Source organism: Macrotis lagotis, chromosome 1 (genome assembly GCF_037893015.1).
Source record: "Macrotis lagotis isolate mMagLag1 chromosome 1, bilby.v1.9.chrom.fasta, whole genome shotgun sequence".
Classification (NCBI taxonomy): domain Eukaryota; kingdom Metazoa; phylum Chordata; class Mammalia; order Peramelemorphia; family Peramelidae; genus Macrotis; species Macrotis lagotis.
Window position 1 is genome coordinate 882,431,808 of NC_133658.1, and position 17,747 is coordinate 882,449,554.

General features: G+C 44.5%; 1 protein-coding gene across 1 annotated transcript in view; it reads left to right on the forward strand.

The window, feature by feature from the left end:
- Window positions 1-17,747, forward strand: part of MASP2 (MBL associated serine protease 2) — a 32,112-nt gene continuing 14,365 nt past the window's right edge. Inside the window, exons 1-6 of the mRNA XM_074218469.1 lie at window positions 1-108; window positions 651-870; window positions 1,705-1,882; window positions 2,344-2,475; window positions 8,079-8,275; window positions 10,137-10,284. Of these exons, the coding sequence (XP_074074570.1) occupies window positions 95-108; window positions 651-870; window positions 1,705-1,882; window positions 2,344-2,475; window positions 8,079-8,275; window positions 10,137-10,284 (889 nt within the window). The 5' untranslated portion in view covers window positions 1-94. The remainder of the gene's footprint in view (window positions 109-650; window positions 871-1,704; window positions 1,883-2,343; window positions 2,476-8,078; window positions 8,276-10,136; window positions 10,285-17,747) is intronic.

Below are 17,747 nucleotides of genomic sequence, written 5' to 3' on the forward strand. Positions count from 1 at the left end.
TCAGTGGAGGGGGTGGGGGCAGACCTAGATAAACAGACCAAAGGTGAATGGGGCCTGCAGACTGTTGAGTGAGATCCAGCTAAGAGAAGGGGACATGGGCTTACTGAGGTGAGTGGGGCAAGGGTCTGATACCCCCACCTCCATCTAGGAATACTGTGAAATTGCCACCCTCCTGGGAAAAGGATCAGAGCTGGGGGAGAGGAGGGAATCATTCTCCTGGGGCTTTGACTCTGAGCCTCAACCCTTGCCTCTTTGAGCCCCAGCAGCAGTCAGGTCCCCTGACCCTAATCATTCTTTTAGCCCTTACCCTCATACCCCAGACCTGAACTTTCTGTCCCCCAATCCTTGATTCCGGAGCCTGCCCGTCCCTCCCCATCATGGCCAACTAATCCATCTATAGACCCTGACCTTCATTCCCCAGCCCCCAACCTTCACTCTTTAAGTCTCCTAACCCATTGCTCCTGTTCGAGTCTCTAATCCAAATTTAAAACCAGACCCTTCATTTCTGTTTTCCTGGTCCCCCAACCTCTTCCCCTTGTCCTTCATCTGAATCCCCCAACCTTGGATCTCTGTCCCCCAAACTCTCACCCCTTAATTCTCAGCTTCTATGTCCCCTCCCTGCCCTCCTCATCCCCATCATCTTCCACCAGGCTGAATCTCTTGCTGGCAATGGTGTTGCAACAAGTGGACAGCGACCCATGGCCAAAGGCTGTATTTGGACGCCTCACATCCCCCCGTTTCCCAGAAGTGTATCCCAACAACGAGGAGCAGAGCTGGAACTTGACAGTCCCTCCTGGCTACCGAATCCGTCTCTACTTCACCCACTTCAACCTGGAGCTGTCCTATCTCTGCGAATATGACTTTGTGAAGGTATCTGAGGAAGCCTTTCAGGGTACAGAGAGGACAATCCAAGGCTAGGTGTCCAGAGGAAAATGAAAAGAAGCCAAGTCCCCGTTGGGTAGCTGGGGTAAAATGTCTCAGATGTAAACTGTGTGACCCTAGGCAAGTCTCTTAACCTTTCCACCTTTCTGTTCCTCATTTTACTTATCTGTCAAATGAGGACTTTGGATCCCATAGCCTCTAAGGTCACTTGCAGCAACTTCATGGGGGGGATGGGCCTCTTAGGACCAGGAGGCCTGGACTTTTGGGAGACCCTGGAAGGAAACTGCTAGCAGTTCCCCAGGAAGAAAGGGAGTTGGCTTCTGGCTTAATTAAGTATTAACTACTTAAATACTGGTCAGGGCCCAGGGTTAAAGGGTGGAACTTAAAGTTCTAGAAGTCAGTGGAAGTTGAGTATAAGTAACATATTCACATGGCCACCCAGCTCCTCTCTGAATGGAATAGACACAGTTGCCCACCTGCTTTGCTTTGCCCAGACCCTCCCCATTTTTATTTGTATTCCCTTCATTTTACAAATGAGGAAACCGAGGCACACAGGTGAAAAGACTTGTCCAGGGTCACACAGGTAATAAGTGTCTGAGGCAGAATTTGAATCCAAAGCTCTATCACTACCCCCTTGTTATCTCTGCCATGCCCACCCCATCTCAGGTAGAAGATTAAGATCTTGAAAGTTGCTAAGGGATCTTTTGGCATAAGGATTGGGCAAACCCAGACCTGTGGCACGGGGAAGTCCTAAGAGGGATTTGAAGAAGAGTGGCAGGGGCCTGATCTTCTGCCTCTCTCTCTGCCCTTACCGGGAGGCAGCTCTACTCCGGGGACAAGCTCTTGGCCACACTGTGTGGGCAGGAGAGCACGGACACAGAGCAGGCACCTGGCAACCACACGTTTCACTCTGTGGGCAGCAACCTCCGTGTCGCCTTCCGCTCTGACTATTCCAATGAGAAAGACTTCACGGGCTTCGAAGCCTTCTATGCAGCAGAGGGTGAGTGAGTCAATGGGCCAGGGCTGTCAGTGGGTAGTAAGGTTGCCCAGGAGTGAAGGGAGGAACTCCCCTCAGCTCAGGATCAAACCAGAGCTCCCTCCACAAATACATCCTGTGCCTCAGTTTCCCCATCTGAGAAAATGAGTACATACCAACCTGCTCCCCTCTTTGCCTGTTTTCTGAAGAGCTAGAACCAAACCTAGAACTGAAAAGGACCTTAGAAAACACCTACACCAACTCACCCCCATATTTTACAGATGAGGAAACTGAGGCCAAGAGAGGAACTGACCAGCTGAGGTTCTCCTACATTTGGCAATCAGTTGACAGCTTGATTGATAAGAACTCTTTCCCCTCCTTCTTCCTTCTCTGCTATGGAAGAACAGGCCTGGGTCTGTGCTAACTCTGCCTGGCCTTCAAGGCTGGGCATCTGATATGTCACCACCTCTTCCTCCCTCCTGCAGACATTGATGAATGTGAGGTGCCACCTGGAGTAGATCCCATCTGTGATCACCACTGCCACAATTACTTGGGTGGTTTCTACTGCTCCTGCAGCCTGGGCTTCAAACTCCACAAAGACAAGCGGACCTGTTCAGGTGAGAGGTTGCTCCACCCTCAGACCCCTGGGCTAAGCTCAGCCAGGCCCCCCACCTTCGCCTGCTCTGCCGCAACCACTTCTTCCTTCCTACCTGTTCTGAACACTGAGGAAAGGCTTAACACCCATCCTTCTCTACCTACAAGCTGCCAAGCAGGACTGGAACTCCCCAAGCTGACGCCACGCAATCCCTCCGAGAAATTTCACATGGTGTTGGGGGTGAGGGAAGGGTCAAGAAAAAGTTGATTCAAAGGTACCATGGTGGGAAGAACACCACTGATTTACCTTCTATATGACCTTAGGCAAATCATGGCACTTCCCTGGGTCTGTTTCCTTCTCTGTAAAATGAGGAAGTTAGACTAATGAACTTTGAGGTCTATGACCTCATAATTGGAAAGCTTTGGTTATTACCTCCCTCCCTTTTCTTTCACCTTTCCTTAAGTTTTTTACCTTTCCTTGCCTTCCACCCACTCTAACTCACTTTGCCCCATGATTCTCCAGTGCCTGGCTCCCTCCTCAGTCACTATCCCTGTCCCCAGACTCATCCAGGGGAATCCAAACACATGGGTGCCCACTAATGGCTAGGCTTTGGGGTGTATCTCTTGGTTCTACGAGGCTGATCCTGATCTGATGGAATCCCTACAGCCTTTATAAGAAATGATATTATTGTTGTTAATATTATTAGATCAAACCAGGCCATTTTCTCCTCTTCTTTGTTGCCTTAGACAATCTCCCTGGAACCCCCCCCCCCCCACTCAACTCCACCCCTACCCCCCATACCCCACCCCATCTCAGGGTGACAATCTTGCTCTTCAGGGGAGGGTAGTTTCTGATATTTTGATATCATTTCTCTCCTATCTTTATTTTCCAGCACAAGATAATTAACATCCCCTTAGCCAGGAAAGCCAGCGAGGGTCCTGGGGCCAGGGCCAGACATGGGCCCCCTCTGGATGAAGCATCAGTGCCTGGAGGCAGTTTTCTGTTGCTCATGACACAGATAATAAACCTGGCTTTCTCCCAGTGCTGGCCAGTGGCTGCCTCCAGGCGTGTCTTTGTGGGGGAGGGCAGGCCAGGGACCCAGTGGGCTGGGAAGGAATGTTGTGGTCTTGGAGACCAGCCCCTTCTGCAGTGAAAGTGGGTAGAGGCTACTGGACTATAGGGCTGAGCAAGGGCATGAGGCTGTCAGAGTTGGGAGGGCCCTTAGAAACACAGAATGTCAGAATTGAGAGAGCTCTCAGAACAGGATGTTAAGAGTTGGAAGGGACCTTAGAATAGAGAATGTCAGAGCTGGAGGACCCTTAGAACACAGAATGTTAGAACTAGAGAGGACCTTAGACCAGGGAATGTCACAACTGAAGGGCTCTTAGAACACAGAATGTCAGAACCGGGAGGGGTCTTAGAACAAAAAATATCAAAGCTGGAAGGGAGAATATTAGAGCTGAGAGAGAGCCCTTTACACCCAAAATGTTAGAGCTAGAAGGGATCTTAAAAAAGGGAATGTCAGTACTAGAAGGGTCTTTAGGCCAGAGAATGTCAGATCTGGGAGGACCCTTAGAATCCAGAATATCAGAGCTAAGGATGCTTAAAACATAGAATGTTATAAGTGGAAGGGACCATGGAACAGGGGATATCAGAGCTGGGAGTGTCTTTAGGCCAGAGAATGTCAGAGCTGGGAGGACCCATAGAACATAAGTATCAGAGCTGGGAGGGCGCTTAGAACAGAGAATGTCAGAGCTGGTCCACCTAGTCCAATTAATGACCCCCCAGTCCAATCTTCTCATTTAATATATGAGAAAATTGAAGTCTAGAGAGAAGTGACTTTTCAAAGTCACACAGTGAGTTAGTGACAGAGATAGCCTGGAGTCCAAGTCTTCCCCCAACCTTGTTCAGGAGGAGGATTTCTTTTAAGACCTCTTTTGAGACTTTTTAAGTAGCTGTGCAAAAACATCAGTCCAACTGCTCCCCACCCATCTGCTATTGAGGCAACTCTTGGTTTCTGTCCCCTTGTCCCTCCTCTCCCCCCACCATGGTTCTTTCCATTATTCCTAAGATTTAAGATTCCCCACCACCCCCAGCAGCAATGCTTCTAGCCTCCCACTGTTGCCTGTTTTGCACACTTGCCTGGGGAGGCTCAGCAGCCGGCGCATCTGTGACTGATCCCCTTTTCCAAGGCCCCTCCGCCCCAACTTGGACTCTTGTAGCAGTTTTGGCTATTCGGTAGAACTGGCTATTCGGGAGAACTGAATGAGTTTCTGTTCCTCATTCACTTATTGCAGGAATGCTAAATACTGGGTGGATAGGGGCCCTGAGTCTCTTCTCAGACCTGTATTCTCAGCAACCTGGGGTCTGCAGAGGGTGCCTGAAAGAATGCCGGGTTGGAATCAGGGGACCTGAGGGTCAGTTCTGTTTCTGAGAGTTATTAAGGGTGAGAACATCATCTGGGCAAGTTCCTTCACCAGTCTGGGTTTTATTTGATCTGTAAATCCAAGGGGCTGGATGCAAAGCAGCCTATGGAAAGTCCCCTCTGGCCCTAGGACCTGAGATCTCTGCTCCGGGATGGAGCCAAGGAGCATCACTGCCCCATCTGACAGAACCAAGTTTAGGGCCAGGGAGCTGGCCCAACTGAGGTCTCTTGAGATTATTAGATTGGATAATGGGAAGCTCTGGGTTCTAGGTTTGAATGCTGAGATACAGAAACACAGACACACAGACAGAAAAATAGAGATGTCAAAGAGACAGAGACAAAGAAAGACAGTAAGAGAGACAGAGAGTTTCTTTCCAATCCATGATTTAAAGGTAACTCTTTCTCCCCAACTTCATAGAAAGTGTAATATTTACATTCAGGAAGATTCTGAGTTCAAATCCTACCTCAGATACTAGGTGTGTGACACTGGGCAAGTCATTTAACTGAAGCTCTATGTCTCAGTTCTCTCAAATGTAAAAGAAGGAGTTGAAGTCTATGCTTCTAAAATCCCTTCTAGGTCTAAAGCTATGATCCTAGCAGTCAGGAAGTTCAAATCCTGCCCCAGACGTTAGATATACGACCATGGGAAAATCCCTTCAACTCTGAGTCTCAATTTCCTCATTTTCAAAATGGGGAATCTCTCATGGCTATTCTGGGGTCCAAATGGGATAATGTATATTAGTTTCCATTATTATTAATTATTTATGCTATAGAAATACTATTATTATTATCTGGAATCAGAAGCCCTGAGTTTCAATTCTGCCTCTGATAGACTTTCCTCTCCATATCACATTCTTATCTACCTTTCCAACCCAAAGGGGCTTGGAGCAGATGAGCTCTAAGGTCTGTTCTTGCTCAGCAGCTGTGACATGATGAGCCTCAAGATCCTTCTTCTGCAGCCCAGGGAAGGGGGACCATATCCCCAGAGATAGACAATAAGAAGCAAAGGCAGTAGAAGGCAGGATGATTGTGTAAGAAAGCCTTTCAGCCAGAATGTTATCTAAGGAAGTAGAGGCCTGTCCAGAAAGCTAGTCTCCTCTATTGGATATGGAGGCAGCTATGGCAAAATGGAGAAGACTTTGGGGTCAGAACCCATATAGTAGCAAGAATCTCCTTTACACTACATACAAGAGTCATACTGAATCAGAGCTTTCCCAACACAGAATGGGTAGATCCAATCAACCTTCCTGCTGGGTGACTACTTATGGGGCACAGTGAGAAAGGAACTGGAGTTGGAGCCCTGCCATTTCCTGCCTGTGTGATCCTAGGCAAATCATTTCTCTGGACCTCAGTTTCCTCATCTGGAGAGTGAAAGTGTTAGATCAAATGCCTTTGAATCCTTCAGACAAGTATTTATGGCCCTGTTCTAGGTGCTAGAAATACAAGGATGGAATAAAAGGCTCTCTGCCCTGAAGGAGCTTGCATTCTAATGGGGGAGGGGACAACTTGTACAGGTTTGAGGACTGCTTAGAATTCTGAACCTTGTAGTTCAAGCATATGCATAAAACATATAAGTGAAGAGAAGATAGTTTGAGAGGCAATGCCCTTGAGGAGGAGTCTCAAGAAAGAGTCTTTGTGGAAGGTGGTACTTGAGCTGAAATTTGGAGAACAGAGACTCCTAAGATTGGAGGAGGGAGAACATTCAAAGTCTGGGGAATGGCCAATGCTAGGGACAAGAAGTGGAAGTTAGGGTACTGCCTGTACAGATTATCGACCAGACCCATGTGGTTGGATGGAAGACTAAATGGAGGGGAGTAATGTGAGAGATGATTGGAAAGGGTCAGTTGGTAAAGAAAACTTTCTAGTTGATTCTAGAGATATTAAGGAGTCATGGAGTTTTTTTGAATAAGGATAAGATAGGATGTCTACAATGAAATTGGCCTAGAAACAAAGGCCAGATAAGAGGTGAGGAACTAGGATTGCGGCCATGTAAGGAGGGGAGAAGAGGAGACCCATGGGAGAGATGCTGAGGAGACCAAAATGATAAGATTTTACAACAGATTGGATCTATGGGGTAAGTAAAGGTGGTCCAGAGGTCCTGAGTCTGAGTGACTGGAAGGCTGATGGTGCTCTTGATGATAAGAAGGTTAAGGAAGAAGGGAAAGTGGTGGTGGTTGGGGGAGATAATGATTTGGGGGAGGGTGTATTGAATTGGAGATAACAAAAGGATGTCCAGTTTGAAATGTTCAAAAGGTAGCTGATGATGACAGACTGTAGTTCAGCAGAGAAATTAGGACTAAATATATAGACCTGGGAGTTATCTGGATTGAGACAGTAATTGAGATCAAATCAGATAATAATAATAATAATGATGATGATGATGATGATGATGATAATGATAATAATTTCTGTTGTTCAATCGTTTCAGTCATGTCTGACTCCTTGTGACCCCATTTGGGGTTTTTTTGGGCAAAGTTATTGAAGTAGTTTGCTATTTCCTTCTCTAGCTCATTTTGTAGATGAGGAAACTGAGGCAAACAGAGTTCAGTGTCTTTTCCATACAGCTAGTACATGTGTGAGGCAGACTAAAGAGAATATAATATTATAGAGAAAAAAGAAAAGAGGACCAGGCATAGTTAATGTATGTGTAATGGATGAAAAGTGAGCAAAGAATATCAGAGTTTCAGTGATTGCCCAGGTCACCCACAGGCAAAAAGCCAACATTCTCTGCTTTGTTCTACTTACCTCCCAAAGTGAATTGTCTTGGGGTCCCGGGGAATCCTCTGTATAATGGTCATTTGAGATTCTTCCTTCCCAGGCAGGTCTTGGTTTACCTGAGAAGTTTACTCACCTGAGGACTTCTCTGGGCAAGCCTGTTGCCCTGCTGGGAGCTACTCTGGAGAGTCACTGACATTCCTGGAAAACCAGTGTGAGAAGACTCGAGGATCTGACTTGGGGGACCTTTCCATAGCTGGGAACCAGTTTTCCAGCCTTGACCTCCAGAGTCAGAATGGAACTAACTATGACTTGAGCTCCTTCCTTACCCTGTGTCATTAACCATTGGGGATGATCCAGCTTTAGGTTTAGGAGCTGGGGAAGCCTGTCAGATACAAACAATTGAGAGTGATTTCAATGAGAGAAATGAGGTGGGGTGAAGGAGTGAATTTCTCCTTCCAGCTCTTGTCCTGTTCTCTTGTTAGCCCAGTGCTCAGGCCAGGTCTTCACTGAAAGATCTGGAGTGATTATGAGTCCCAACTACCCCCAGGCCTACCCCAAACTCTCCAGTTGCAGCTATAGTATCCAGTTGGAAGATGGATTCAACATCATCCTGGAATTTGAGGGCTCTTTTGATGTGGAAACTCACCCGGAGACCCCGTGTCCCTATGACATCCTTAAGGTAGGTTTCTTGGGATGTTTCCCAACAACTTGGTTCATCTGTTTAGATTAGCTGTGCCTTCCTCCAGCCCTTTTGTTTCCTGCTCCTGGATTAGCTTCCAATAAATATCCAGGCCAGGTGTGCTGCTGTGATGGGGAGAAGCAGAGGCGGTGGAGCCCAACAGAACCTCTGATGGCAAAGAGTTGAGCCCATACACCTGGTCCTTTCACTAAACTCGTGCCGGTGTAGCCCATCTGATCTACATGGGAGCTTGATGTTGTTGCTATTCAACTGGCAGGCATTTCCTTTCACAGAATTGACCTCCAAAACTCTCCAGCCATTTCCAGCCTTAAATAAATTGCCCAGACCTCTTGAAGTATCTGTGTGGAGCAGTGTGTGACCTTCTCTCTAGATCAGGCATTCTGGATCAACAGTTGTCCTTAATAATAAGGACCTGGTAGCATAACTCAAGTTTCTCCAAGAGAATCCTGCAGTGCTTCCAGATCCCATCCCCTCCCCAGGTGCCATTGGACTCAGAATTCTGGCAATTTTTATTAAGGGTTTTTTTTTGTTTTTGTTTTTTGCAAGGCAATGGGGTTAAGTGGCTTGCCCAAGGCCACACAGCTAGGTAATTATTAAGTGTCTGAGGCCGGATTTGAACCCAGGTACTCCTGACTCCAGGGCCGGTGCTCTATCCACTGTACCACCTAGCCATCCTTAGCAATTTTTTTTAACATATCACTGTCTTCTCCTCTCAGATGTACATTGATGGTGCCAATAAATAACAGAAGTGACAAAAAAACTCCTTCATCACAGAATCTTAGAAGTGTGAGGAACCTTAGAACATAGAATGTCAGAGCTAGCAGAGGCATTAAAATATAAAATATTAGAACACAGGATGTCATCCCTGGGAGAGGGTCTTAGAGCACAGGATGTCATGGCTTGGAGAACCCTTAGAACACAGGATGTCAGAGCTGGGAGGGGTCTCAGAGCACAGGATGTCATGGCTGGGAGGAGTCTTAAAATATAGATGTCAGAGCTAGTGGAGAAATTAGAAATCAAATGTCAGAAATAGAGATGTAGAACATCTGAAATGCAGACTATTGGAAGGTCAGAAGGTAGAATGTCATAGAATGTGATACCTAGGAGGGATCTCATCCCCCAAAATGTCAGAGCTAGTGGAGATACTATTATTAGAACATAAAATATTAGAACCCATATGTTGGAGATGGAAAAGACCTTAGAACATTGAAGGTGGAATGTTAGAGGCAGAAGGGATCTTAGAACAGAGCTGGAAGGGGTTTAGACATAGAATATTAGAACATAATCTATTAGAACTCAGAAGAGATCATTTTATTTGATATAGGATAATGGTGAGTCTTGAAGGGGGTAGTGGCAGCCCGAAGGGCTTTCAGTGCTGAGCCCCAGACAGTGCCCACTTCCCACTAAAGGATGCTGTTAGCTTTGGGAGGTGCTGGCCTGGTTTGAAGTTTCTGCTCATCTTAGAAAACAGTACACCGATGTCTTAGAAATCATGAGTACCCAGATGATAACCCCCATCCCCAGCTGACTCCCCAAGTCCAGACTGAACCAGTGGCACCCATCCATTCTGATAACATTTCCTTTCAACTATTACTGGGGTGGTTTTTCTTCACTGTAGCACAGACCATCTGGGAAAATTGGACCTGTGATGGTCAGATGTAGGGACACATTCTCTGCTCATATCAATTTCTTCCCCTCTATGGTCACTGCTGCCTTCATTTCTATTGTTCTTTTTTGCTTTCAATAAAATCCTGCCTCATCATTTCCTTAGGATTCCCCACCCCCTTTCATTTTGTCTATAGAGATGTACCTACAACTCTGTGCAACTTTGATCTTTCAGATTAAAACAGACAAAGAGGAATATGGCCCATTCTGTGGACAGACTTTGCCCCCCAAAATTAACACCAGAAGCTACACAGTGACCATCATCTTCATCACTGATGACTCAGGAGACCACACTGGATGGAAGATTCGATATTTGGGCACAGGTAGGAGTTTCAGGACCTCATTAGAAGTTTCTGGTGTTACACTGGGTAACCCAGGGAGTTTGTTGGGAGCAGGGGGAGGTGGGAGAAGAGGGGGTAATGCATGCTATTGGAACTGTTATGTTAGGATACTTATTTCAGTAGAGTGGCAAGGTTATTGACTCCAAAACCAGAGGATCTGGAGTCAAATCCCCTATCGGACACTTAGTACCCTTGTGTTAAGACAAGTCACAACCTCCCTGAGCCTCAGTTTCCTCATCTGTAAAATGAAGAGTTTGGAGATGATTTCTGAAATCTTTTCCAGATCAATGGACAAATTTGGCCAAAGTGAAGATCACTGTAATCAGGGCTGGGCTGCCTCCACTGACCTCATGTGATAGTGTCAGAGGTCTTTGATGTAGTCTGAGAGTTTCCCCTGCTTCACCCCAAACACATCCTCCAGTGCTTGAAATGTCACTATGAGAGACATTCCTTTTTTTTTTTTAGGTTTTTGCAAGGCAATGGGGTTAAGTGGCTTGCCCAAGGCCACACAGCTAGGTAATTATGAAGTGTCTGAGGCCGGATTTGAACCCAGGTACTCCTGACTCCAGGGCCAGTGCTCTATCCACTGCACCACCTAGCCGCCCCAGAAAGATTCCTTTCTTTGTGTCAAGGTTTAGGGAAGGGACTTGCTTTTTGGTGTTGTAGACCCCTTTGGTACATTAGGTAAAGTGCATGGATACTTTCTTAGAAAAAAAGTTGCTGACAATATTCATCATTGAAGAAAATGTTTTTTGCTTTCTTGTTGCTATTCAAATGTTGAATTGTCAGTTGTTCAATTGTCCCCATTTGGGGTTTTCTTGGCAGAGATACTGGGAGTGATTTGCCATCTCCTTCTCCAGCTCATTTTACAGATGATGAAACTGAGGCATATAGGGTAAAGTGACTTACCCAGGGTCACACAGCTAGGAAGTGTCTGAGGCTGGTATTCCTGACTCTAGGTATGATGCTGTATCAACTGAGCCACCTAATTGTCTCAATTTTTAATGAGAGGTCAGTGAAAATAAAGAAACATCCAAGTTCAGGGATCCCACTGAAACTTAACCATAGATATCCCCTTGAAGGTCTCTGGACCTTAGAGGTTAAGACTCCCTGGCTTGGAGATTTATGGGAAATTCCTGAAAATAATCCTGGATGGAAGACATGTTAACCTAATACCAGTTTTCATTTCAATTTAACAATAATGGGAGGTGCCAAGAGTACAAGGAAGAAGGAAGGGGAAAAAATAAGCTTTTATATACCTACCTTGTACCAAGCATCATTAACAAATTTTATCTCATTTGATCTTCACCTAAGTGTTATTACTATCCTCATTTTATAGTTGAGGAAACTGAGAGTTTAAGCGGCATTTTTAGGGACACACACAACTAATAAGTGTGTGAGGCAGAATCTGAAGTCAAGTCTTTCTAACACCAGGTTCCAGTTTAGATGCCTCTAAGAGCAAACCATACTTCCAAGGAATTTATGTTCTGTTGGGGGAGAGAAATAAAGAACCAGATACAGGCATACAGATAAATAAAAATAAAGTGATTTCAAGATGGAGGAAGGGAGTATAGTGTTTGAAAGATCAGGGAAAGATCTAAGTTGGCCTCTAAACTGTGCTTTGAAGGAGTCTAAGAAATGATTCTAAGAGATGAGGGTGAGTAGGAAGAGCATTCCAGGAATGGGAGACAGCCAGGTGGGAGGGAAATGTTTTGTTGGAGGAACAGCTAGTAGTCTGATTTGGCTGGAATGGAGAGTGGATAGGGATAGGGATTTCTTCAGATAGTGAGGAAACGTCCTTTCCTAATGCAAGTCTGCACCCTCAAACTCTTTTAGAGAGTTCCCCAGGACACTGCGAAGGGGAAAGGTTATGCCCATATGCCAGGTCTTCCAGACTCCAGGCCTGATCTCTAGCCACTGAACCATACTTCTCCTCTGGAGGAAGTTTAACCAGGCAATTACCAAGGCTAAGAAACATCCAGAGAGAAATCTAAACCCATAGGCAGATTTGTCTTCCTGTTTCTACATCTAACCATACCTGCCTGCTTCTCTGATGAATTCTCATGTCCCTTCCACTGACTGAAAGTTGAAGTTTCTGAGTTTTAGGTGAGGTCTCTTTCCTGGCTGAATTGGTAGTTCCCTAGATTAGCCTTGGGGAGGTCTTCTGCAAAAACAAACTCTGTAAAACCCTACTTGGCTCCCGGTGGGGAGTTGATTAAGTAGGGAATAATGTGATCAAATCTGAATTTAAGGAAAATTACTCTGGCAGTTGAGTGAGAGACAGTCTGGGCCTTTAAAATTCATCTTCTGTCAGTGGAGACTTAACCTGTCTTGGATCATTTCAGTGACACTCTAAAAGCCTACTTTGGTACTCCAAGCACAGACTTGGTGGTTTTGTGAAAACAAAACAAAACAAAAACCCTTTCTTCTAAGTGGGGAAAAAGATGTTTTATTCTTGTTAATCATCTGTGCTCTCCTTGCCTTCTTCACTTTCTATAAAATAAGGTATATAAGGGGCGGCTAGGTGGCGTAATGGATAAAGCACTGGTCCTGGAGTCAGGTTCAAATCCGGTCTCAGACACTTAATAATTACCTAGCTGTGTGGCCTTGGGCAAGCCACTTAACCCCGGTTGCCTTGCAAAAACCTAAAAAAAAATAGTAAGGTATATAGGCTTGAGGAATGAGGTTTTGGAGAAAAAGATCTCTCAAAATTATTCTAAATCCTGAGTTACAGAATCTCAAATTTTGGAAAGGTCCTCAAAGGGTATCTAGTCCAACCCTCTACCTGAACTAATGAAAGAACAATAAATGAGTGAAAAAGCATTAATTCATTCCTTATTAAATGCAAAACTGCCCAAGATTGCCCTCTGTAACTTCAGGTAGGATGTAGTTGATAAGAAAGCATACAATAGTGAGAAAGGCACTGGACCTAGGTTCAAATCCTAAGTTGAATCTTGGACAAGACACTTAACCTCCATTAGTCTCAGTTTTCTCACCTGGAAAATGGAGTTGGCTTGAACCAGATGGCTTCTGAAGTCCCTTCTAACACTATAGCCATGATTCTATGAAATGCATTTGAGTTAATATGAATCGCCTTGCATATAAACGATTCCCTATGATCAAAAATGTCAGAGTTGGATGGACCCCAAAAGTCGGGATAGTTGAACCTAAACCTTCAGGTATTTATAAATAAGATCCACTGTACCATGTAAGTGACAGTAGGCCCCCAACTTGATTTGAAGAGTTGTGATTAATGGAAACATCCCAGCAAGGTACTGCATTCTACTTTTGGACATCTTTTCTACAGATTAAATCTGCCTCTCAAATAAACAATTAACAATATTTGAATGTGTATTATTAGAGACATCTCCACTGCAAATGTTAATGCAGACTGTGTAGGATCTGAGGTAGAGCCTTCCGAGCTCATGTTGGTCTGATTCGCCACAACCGGACGACTCTACATCAATCAACATAGTGCCACCATTTTGGTCCTCTTCTAGTACAATGGACAACAACAAATGGTGGGATTCAGCTGGTTGGCATTGGTTTGGCAGAGCTGATACCTACTTTTATGTTTGCTGAACTAGTGATTAAAATTGCACTTGCGATCAGTGTTCTCTCTAAGGTGGGTGCCTGGGTAGTTGCCCAATGTGGAAATCACAAATTAACATTCCTTACTCTTTTTTTTTTTAACATTCATCTTTGTAACAGGATTTTCTTTTTTTAAATTTATTTAATATTTATTTATTCTCATTTTGTACAATTTTTTATACATTAATAAAATATTCTTGTTTAAGAGTAAACAAAATAACCCCCTCTCCCAAAAAAATATAGACTCACTTGAGCAATAAAGTAAAGGGGAGAGAAAAAAATTTAAAATTAAAAATAATTGTAGTTATGGCCAGGTGGCGCAGTGGACAGAGCACCAGCCCTGGAGCCAGGAGCACCCAAGTCCATATTCAGCCCAGTACACCCAACAATCACCCAGCCGTGTGACCCCAGGCAAGCCATCCCAATCCCACTGCCCTGCATAAACCAAAAAAAAGAAAAAAAAAGACCTAAAATAAAATAAAATAGTAATAATAGTAGGGGCAACTGGGTGGTGGACAGAGCACTGGCCCTTGAGCCAGGAGCACCCAGGTCTGAATCCGGCCTCAGACACCCAACGATTACCCTGCTATGCGGCCCCAGGCAGGCCACCCAGCCCCATTTGCCCTGCACCCTCCCCCCAAAATAATAATAATAAAAAATGTGCTTCAGTCTGTGTTCCAACACCACCAACTCGGTTGCAGGTAGATTACATTCTTTATGATGAGTCCATCAGAAAAGTTACTTCCATATTTTTCCACCATTGCCATTGCTGATCACAACTCCTTCCTTTTGTATTTCTCCACTACCATGTACTATATTTTCTCTCTCCTTTCACTCTGACTCTGCTGTAGGGTAGCTGAGTGGCACAGCAGACAGATCCCTGGCCCTGGGGCCAAGAGGCCCCAAGTCCCCCTACCACCCCTTAGGCCCAGCATCCACCTGGCCTTATGGTCCCGGACAGGCCATCCAATCCCAGCCCCTTGCAAGAAGTAAAAAAGAAAATGTGTTATATCTGATCACTCTCCCCTCATGGTCCATCCTCTCCTCCATCACTCACATCACCCCCTTCCCCCTGCCCCCCCTCTCCTTCTTACACCAGATGCCTATACCCCATTGAGAATATATGCTGTTTCCTCTCCTAGCCACCTCTGATGAGACTGAAGATTCCCTCATTCCCTCTTGCCTTCCCCCCTTCCATATCATTGCAATAGCTCATTGTAATAAAGAAAAATCTTATTTTATGAAATATCTTGGCCTATTCCCCTTCTCCTTTTTCTTTCTCCCGTTACATTTCCCTGTTTTCTATTGACTCCATTTTTTACACCATATTTTATCTTCAAATTCAGCTTTCTCCTGTGCTTCATCTATAAAAGCTCCCTCTACTTGCTCTGTTAATTGAGAAGGTTCATATGAGTATTATCAGTGTCATTTTTCTATACAGGAATACATGCAGTTCATCATCATTACGTCCCTCATATTTTCCCCTTCTCCTCCAATCTCTATGCTTCACCTGAGTCTTGTATCTGAAGATTAAACTTTCTGTTCAGCTCTGGCCATTCCAATAGGAACATTTGAAATTCCCCTGGTTCATTGAAAGTCCATCTTTTTCCCTGGAAGAAGACATTCTGTTTTTCTGGGTAGTTGATTCATGGTTGCATTCTAAGCTCCTTTGCCTTCTGGTATATTATATTCCAAGCCCTACAAGCTTTTAATGTAGTTGCTGCTAAGTCCTGTGAGATCCTAATTGCAGCTCCACGATATTTGAACTGTGTCCTTCTGGCTGCTTGTAATATTTTCTCTTTGACTTGGGAGTTCTGGAACTTGGCTATAATATTCCTAGGGGTTGGTTTTTTGGGATCTCTTTCTCAGGGAGATCGGTGGATTCTCTCCATTTCTACTTTGCCTTCTGCTTCTAGGATATCAGGGCAATTTTCCTGTAGTAATTCTTTGAAAAATGATGTCAAGGCTCTTTTCCTGATCATGACTTTCTGGTATTCCAATAATTTTAAAATTATCTTTCCTAACTCTGTTTTCCGTATCAGTTGTTTTTTCAGTGAGATGTTTCACATTTTCTTCTAATTTTTCATTCTTTTGGTTTTGAAGTATTGAGTCCTTATTTCTCGTAAATTCATCAATTTCCCTGAGTTCTATTCTTTCTCTGACAAATTTGTTTTCCTCAGAGAGCTTTCTTATTTCTTTTTCCATCTGGCCAATTCTGCTTTTTAAAGCATTCTTCTCAATAATTTGAACTATTTTATCCATTTGACCTAAGCTGGTTTTTAGCATGCTATTTTCTTCAGCATTTTTTTGGATTTCCTTGACTAAGCTACTGACTTCATTTTCATGTTTTGCCTACATCTTTCTCATTTCTTTTCCCAGTTTTTCCTCTAACTCTTTCATTTGATTTTCAAAGTCTTTTTTGAGTTGTCATAGCCTGAGCCCAATTTCTGTTTTTCTTGGAGTCTTTAGATGCAGGAGCTTGTGCTTCCTCATCTTCAGACTGAGTGTTTTGATCCTTGGGCTCACAGGCAAAATATTTCTCAATGGTGTTCCTCTTGTTTCTCTGCTTGCTCATTTTCCCAGCCTTAGCCTGTTTTTGGGGTACTTCCTGAACTTCTGGGACACTCCCACAAGGATCTCAGTGTGTGAGGCTCTGTCCTCCCTCCTGATCTGTGAATGACCATATGCGCCCCCCTCTGCCATGGGGCTGAGTTGGGGGGGGGCCCTGCTGTTCTATTGGGGGGGGGGGTTAGACTGCGATCAGGATCTGAATGTGGTCAGAGTCCCAGAGTCCTGTTCCAGGGGCAGAGGACAGAGCTCCGCAGTCTCTCTCTTCACTCCCCTCCATAGGTTCAATGGGCTCATGCCCTGGGGGCTCCTGCTTACTGGCTCCACCTGCTTCTGGTTCCTGGATCTGGAATGCAGTGGCCACACTGCTTGCTATGTGCTCTGAGGGGAAATTCCCCTGCTGCTGTGAGCTCCCAGTGTCCTGGGGCTGCCTCTGGGAGGCTGAAATTCTTTCTGCTCTGGTGGGCCACCCCTCCAACCCCAGGGAGCAGAGCCTTTCTGCTCTTTTCCAGTTTACCTTGAGTAGGAGAACTGCCTCACTGGGTCCCTCTGTGGGTGCTGTCTCTCAAAAATGTAGTTAGAGTCCTTAGTTTAGAAGTTTTATGAGAGAGCGCCTAAGACAATATCTGCTCTTGTCGTCATCTTGGCTCTGTCCCCCATAACAGCATTTTCTAAGTGCCTGTAGTAATGTCCATTCAGTCATAGGTGACAAAAAATTGATAGAACCATGCTTATCATATTTATTCATTTCTTAAAGCTCATTCTATCTTTGATAAAATATGACATTTTAATTCCCTCATTTTTGTTACTTCAGTAAAAAAAAATAACAAAGAGAAAAAGTGCCAAACAAACAGGTGGTGACAAGCTGTCATTTGTTTCCACTTTGTGTTATGCCCCAAATTCCCCTGCGATATTATGAGTGCACTGGTGTTCCCTGAATGGTGAAACCAATAGGAAGCTGACATAATAAACCAATAGAAATATAGATTTCAAGGGTTATCTTACCACCCAATTCAAAAGCTATGGAAAGAGAAGAAAAAAGAGTTAGAATAGATAGAATATGTTTTGGTTCTGCACATGTTCCAACATGGATCACGTGGCTGCTTTCACTCCATAAAGATATGTTTGCTTACTGTGAGTAATATGACATAATCCAGTTTTGTGTGCCTCTTTTATTGTTTTTATTTGAGTATTAAATGCATACAATATTAAACTACCTTTCAGTATATCTTTTTGTATACTTAAAACAGTCATTAGGGTAGAGAAGCAGTTGTAAATTTATTTGA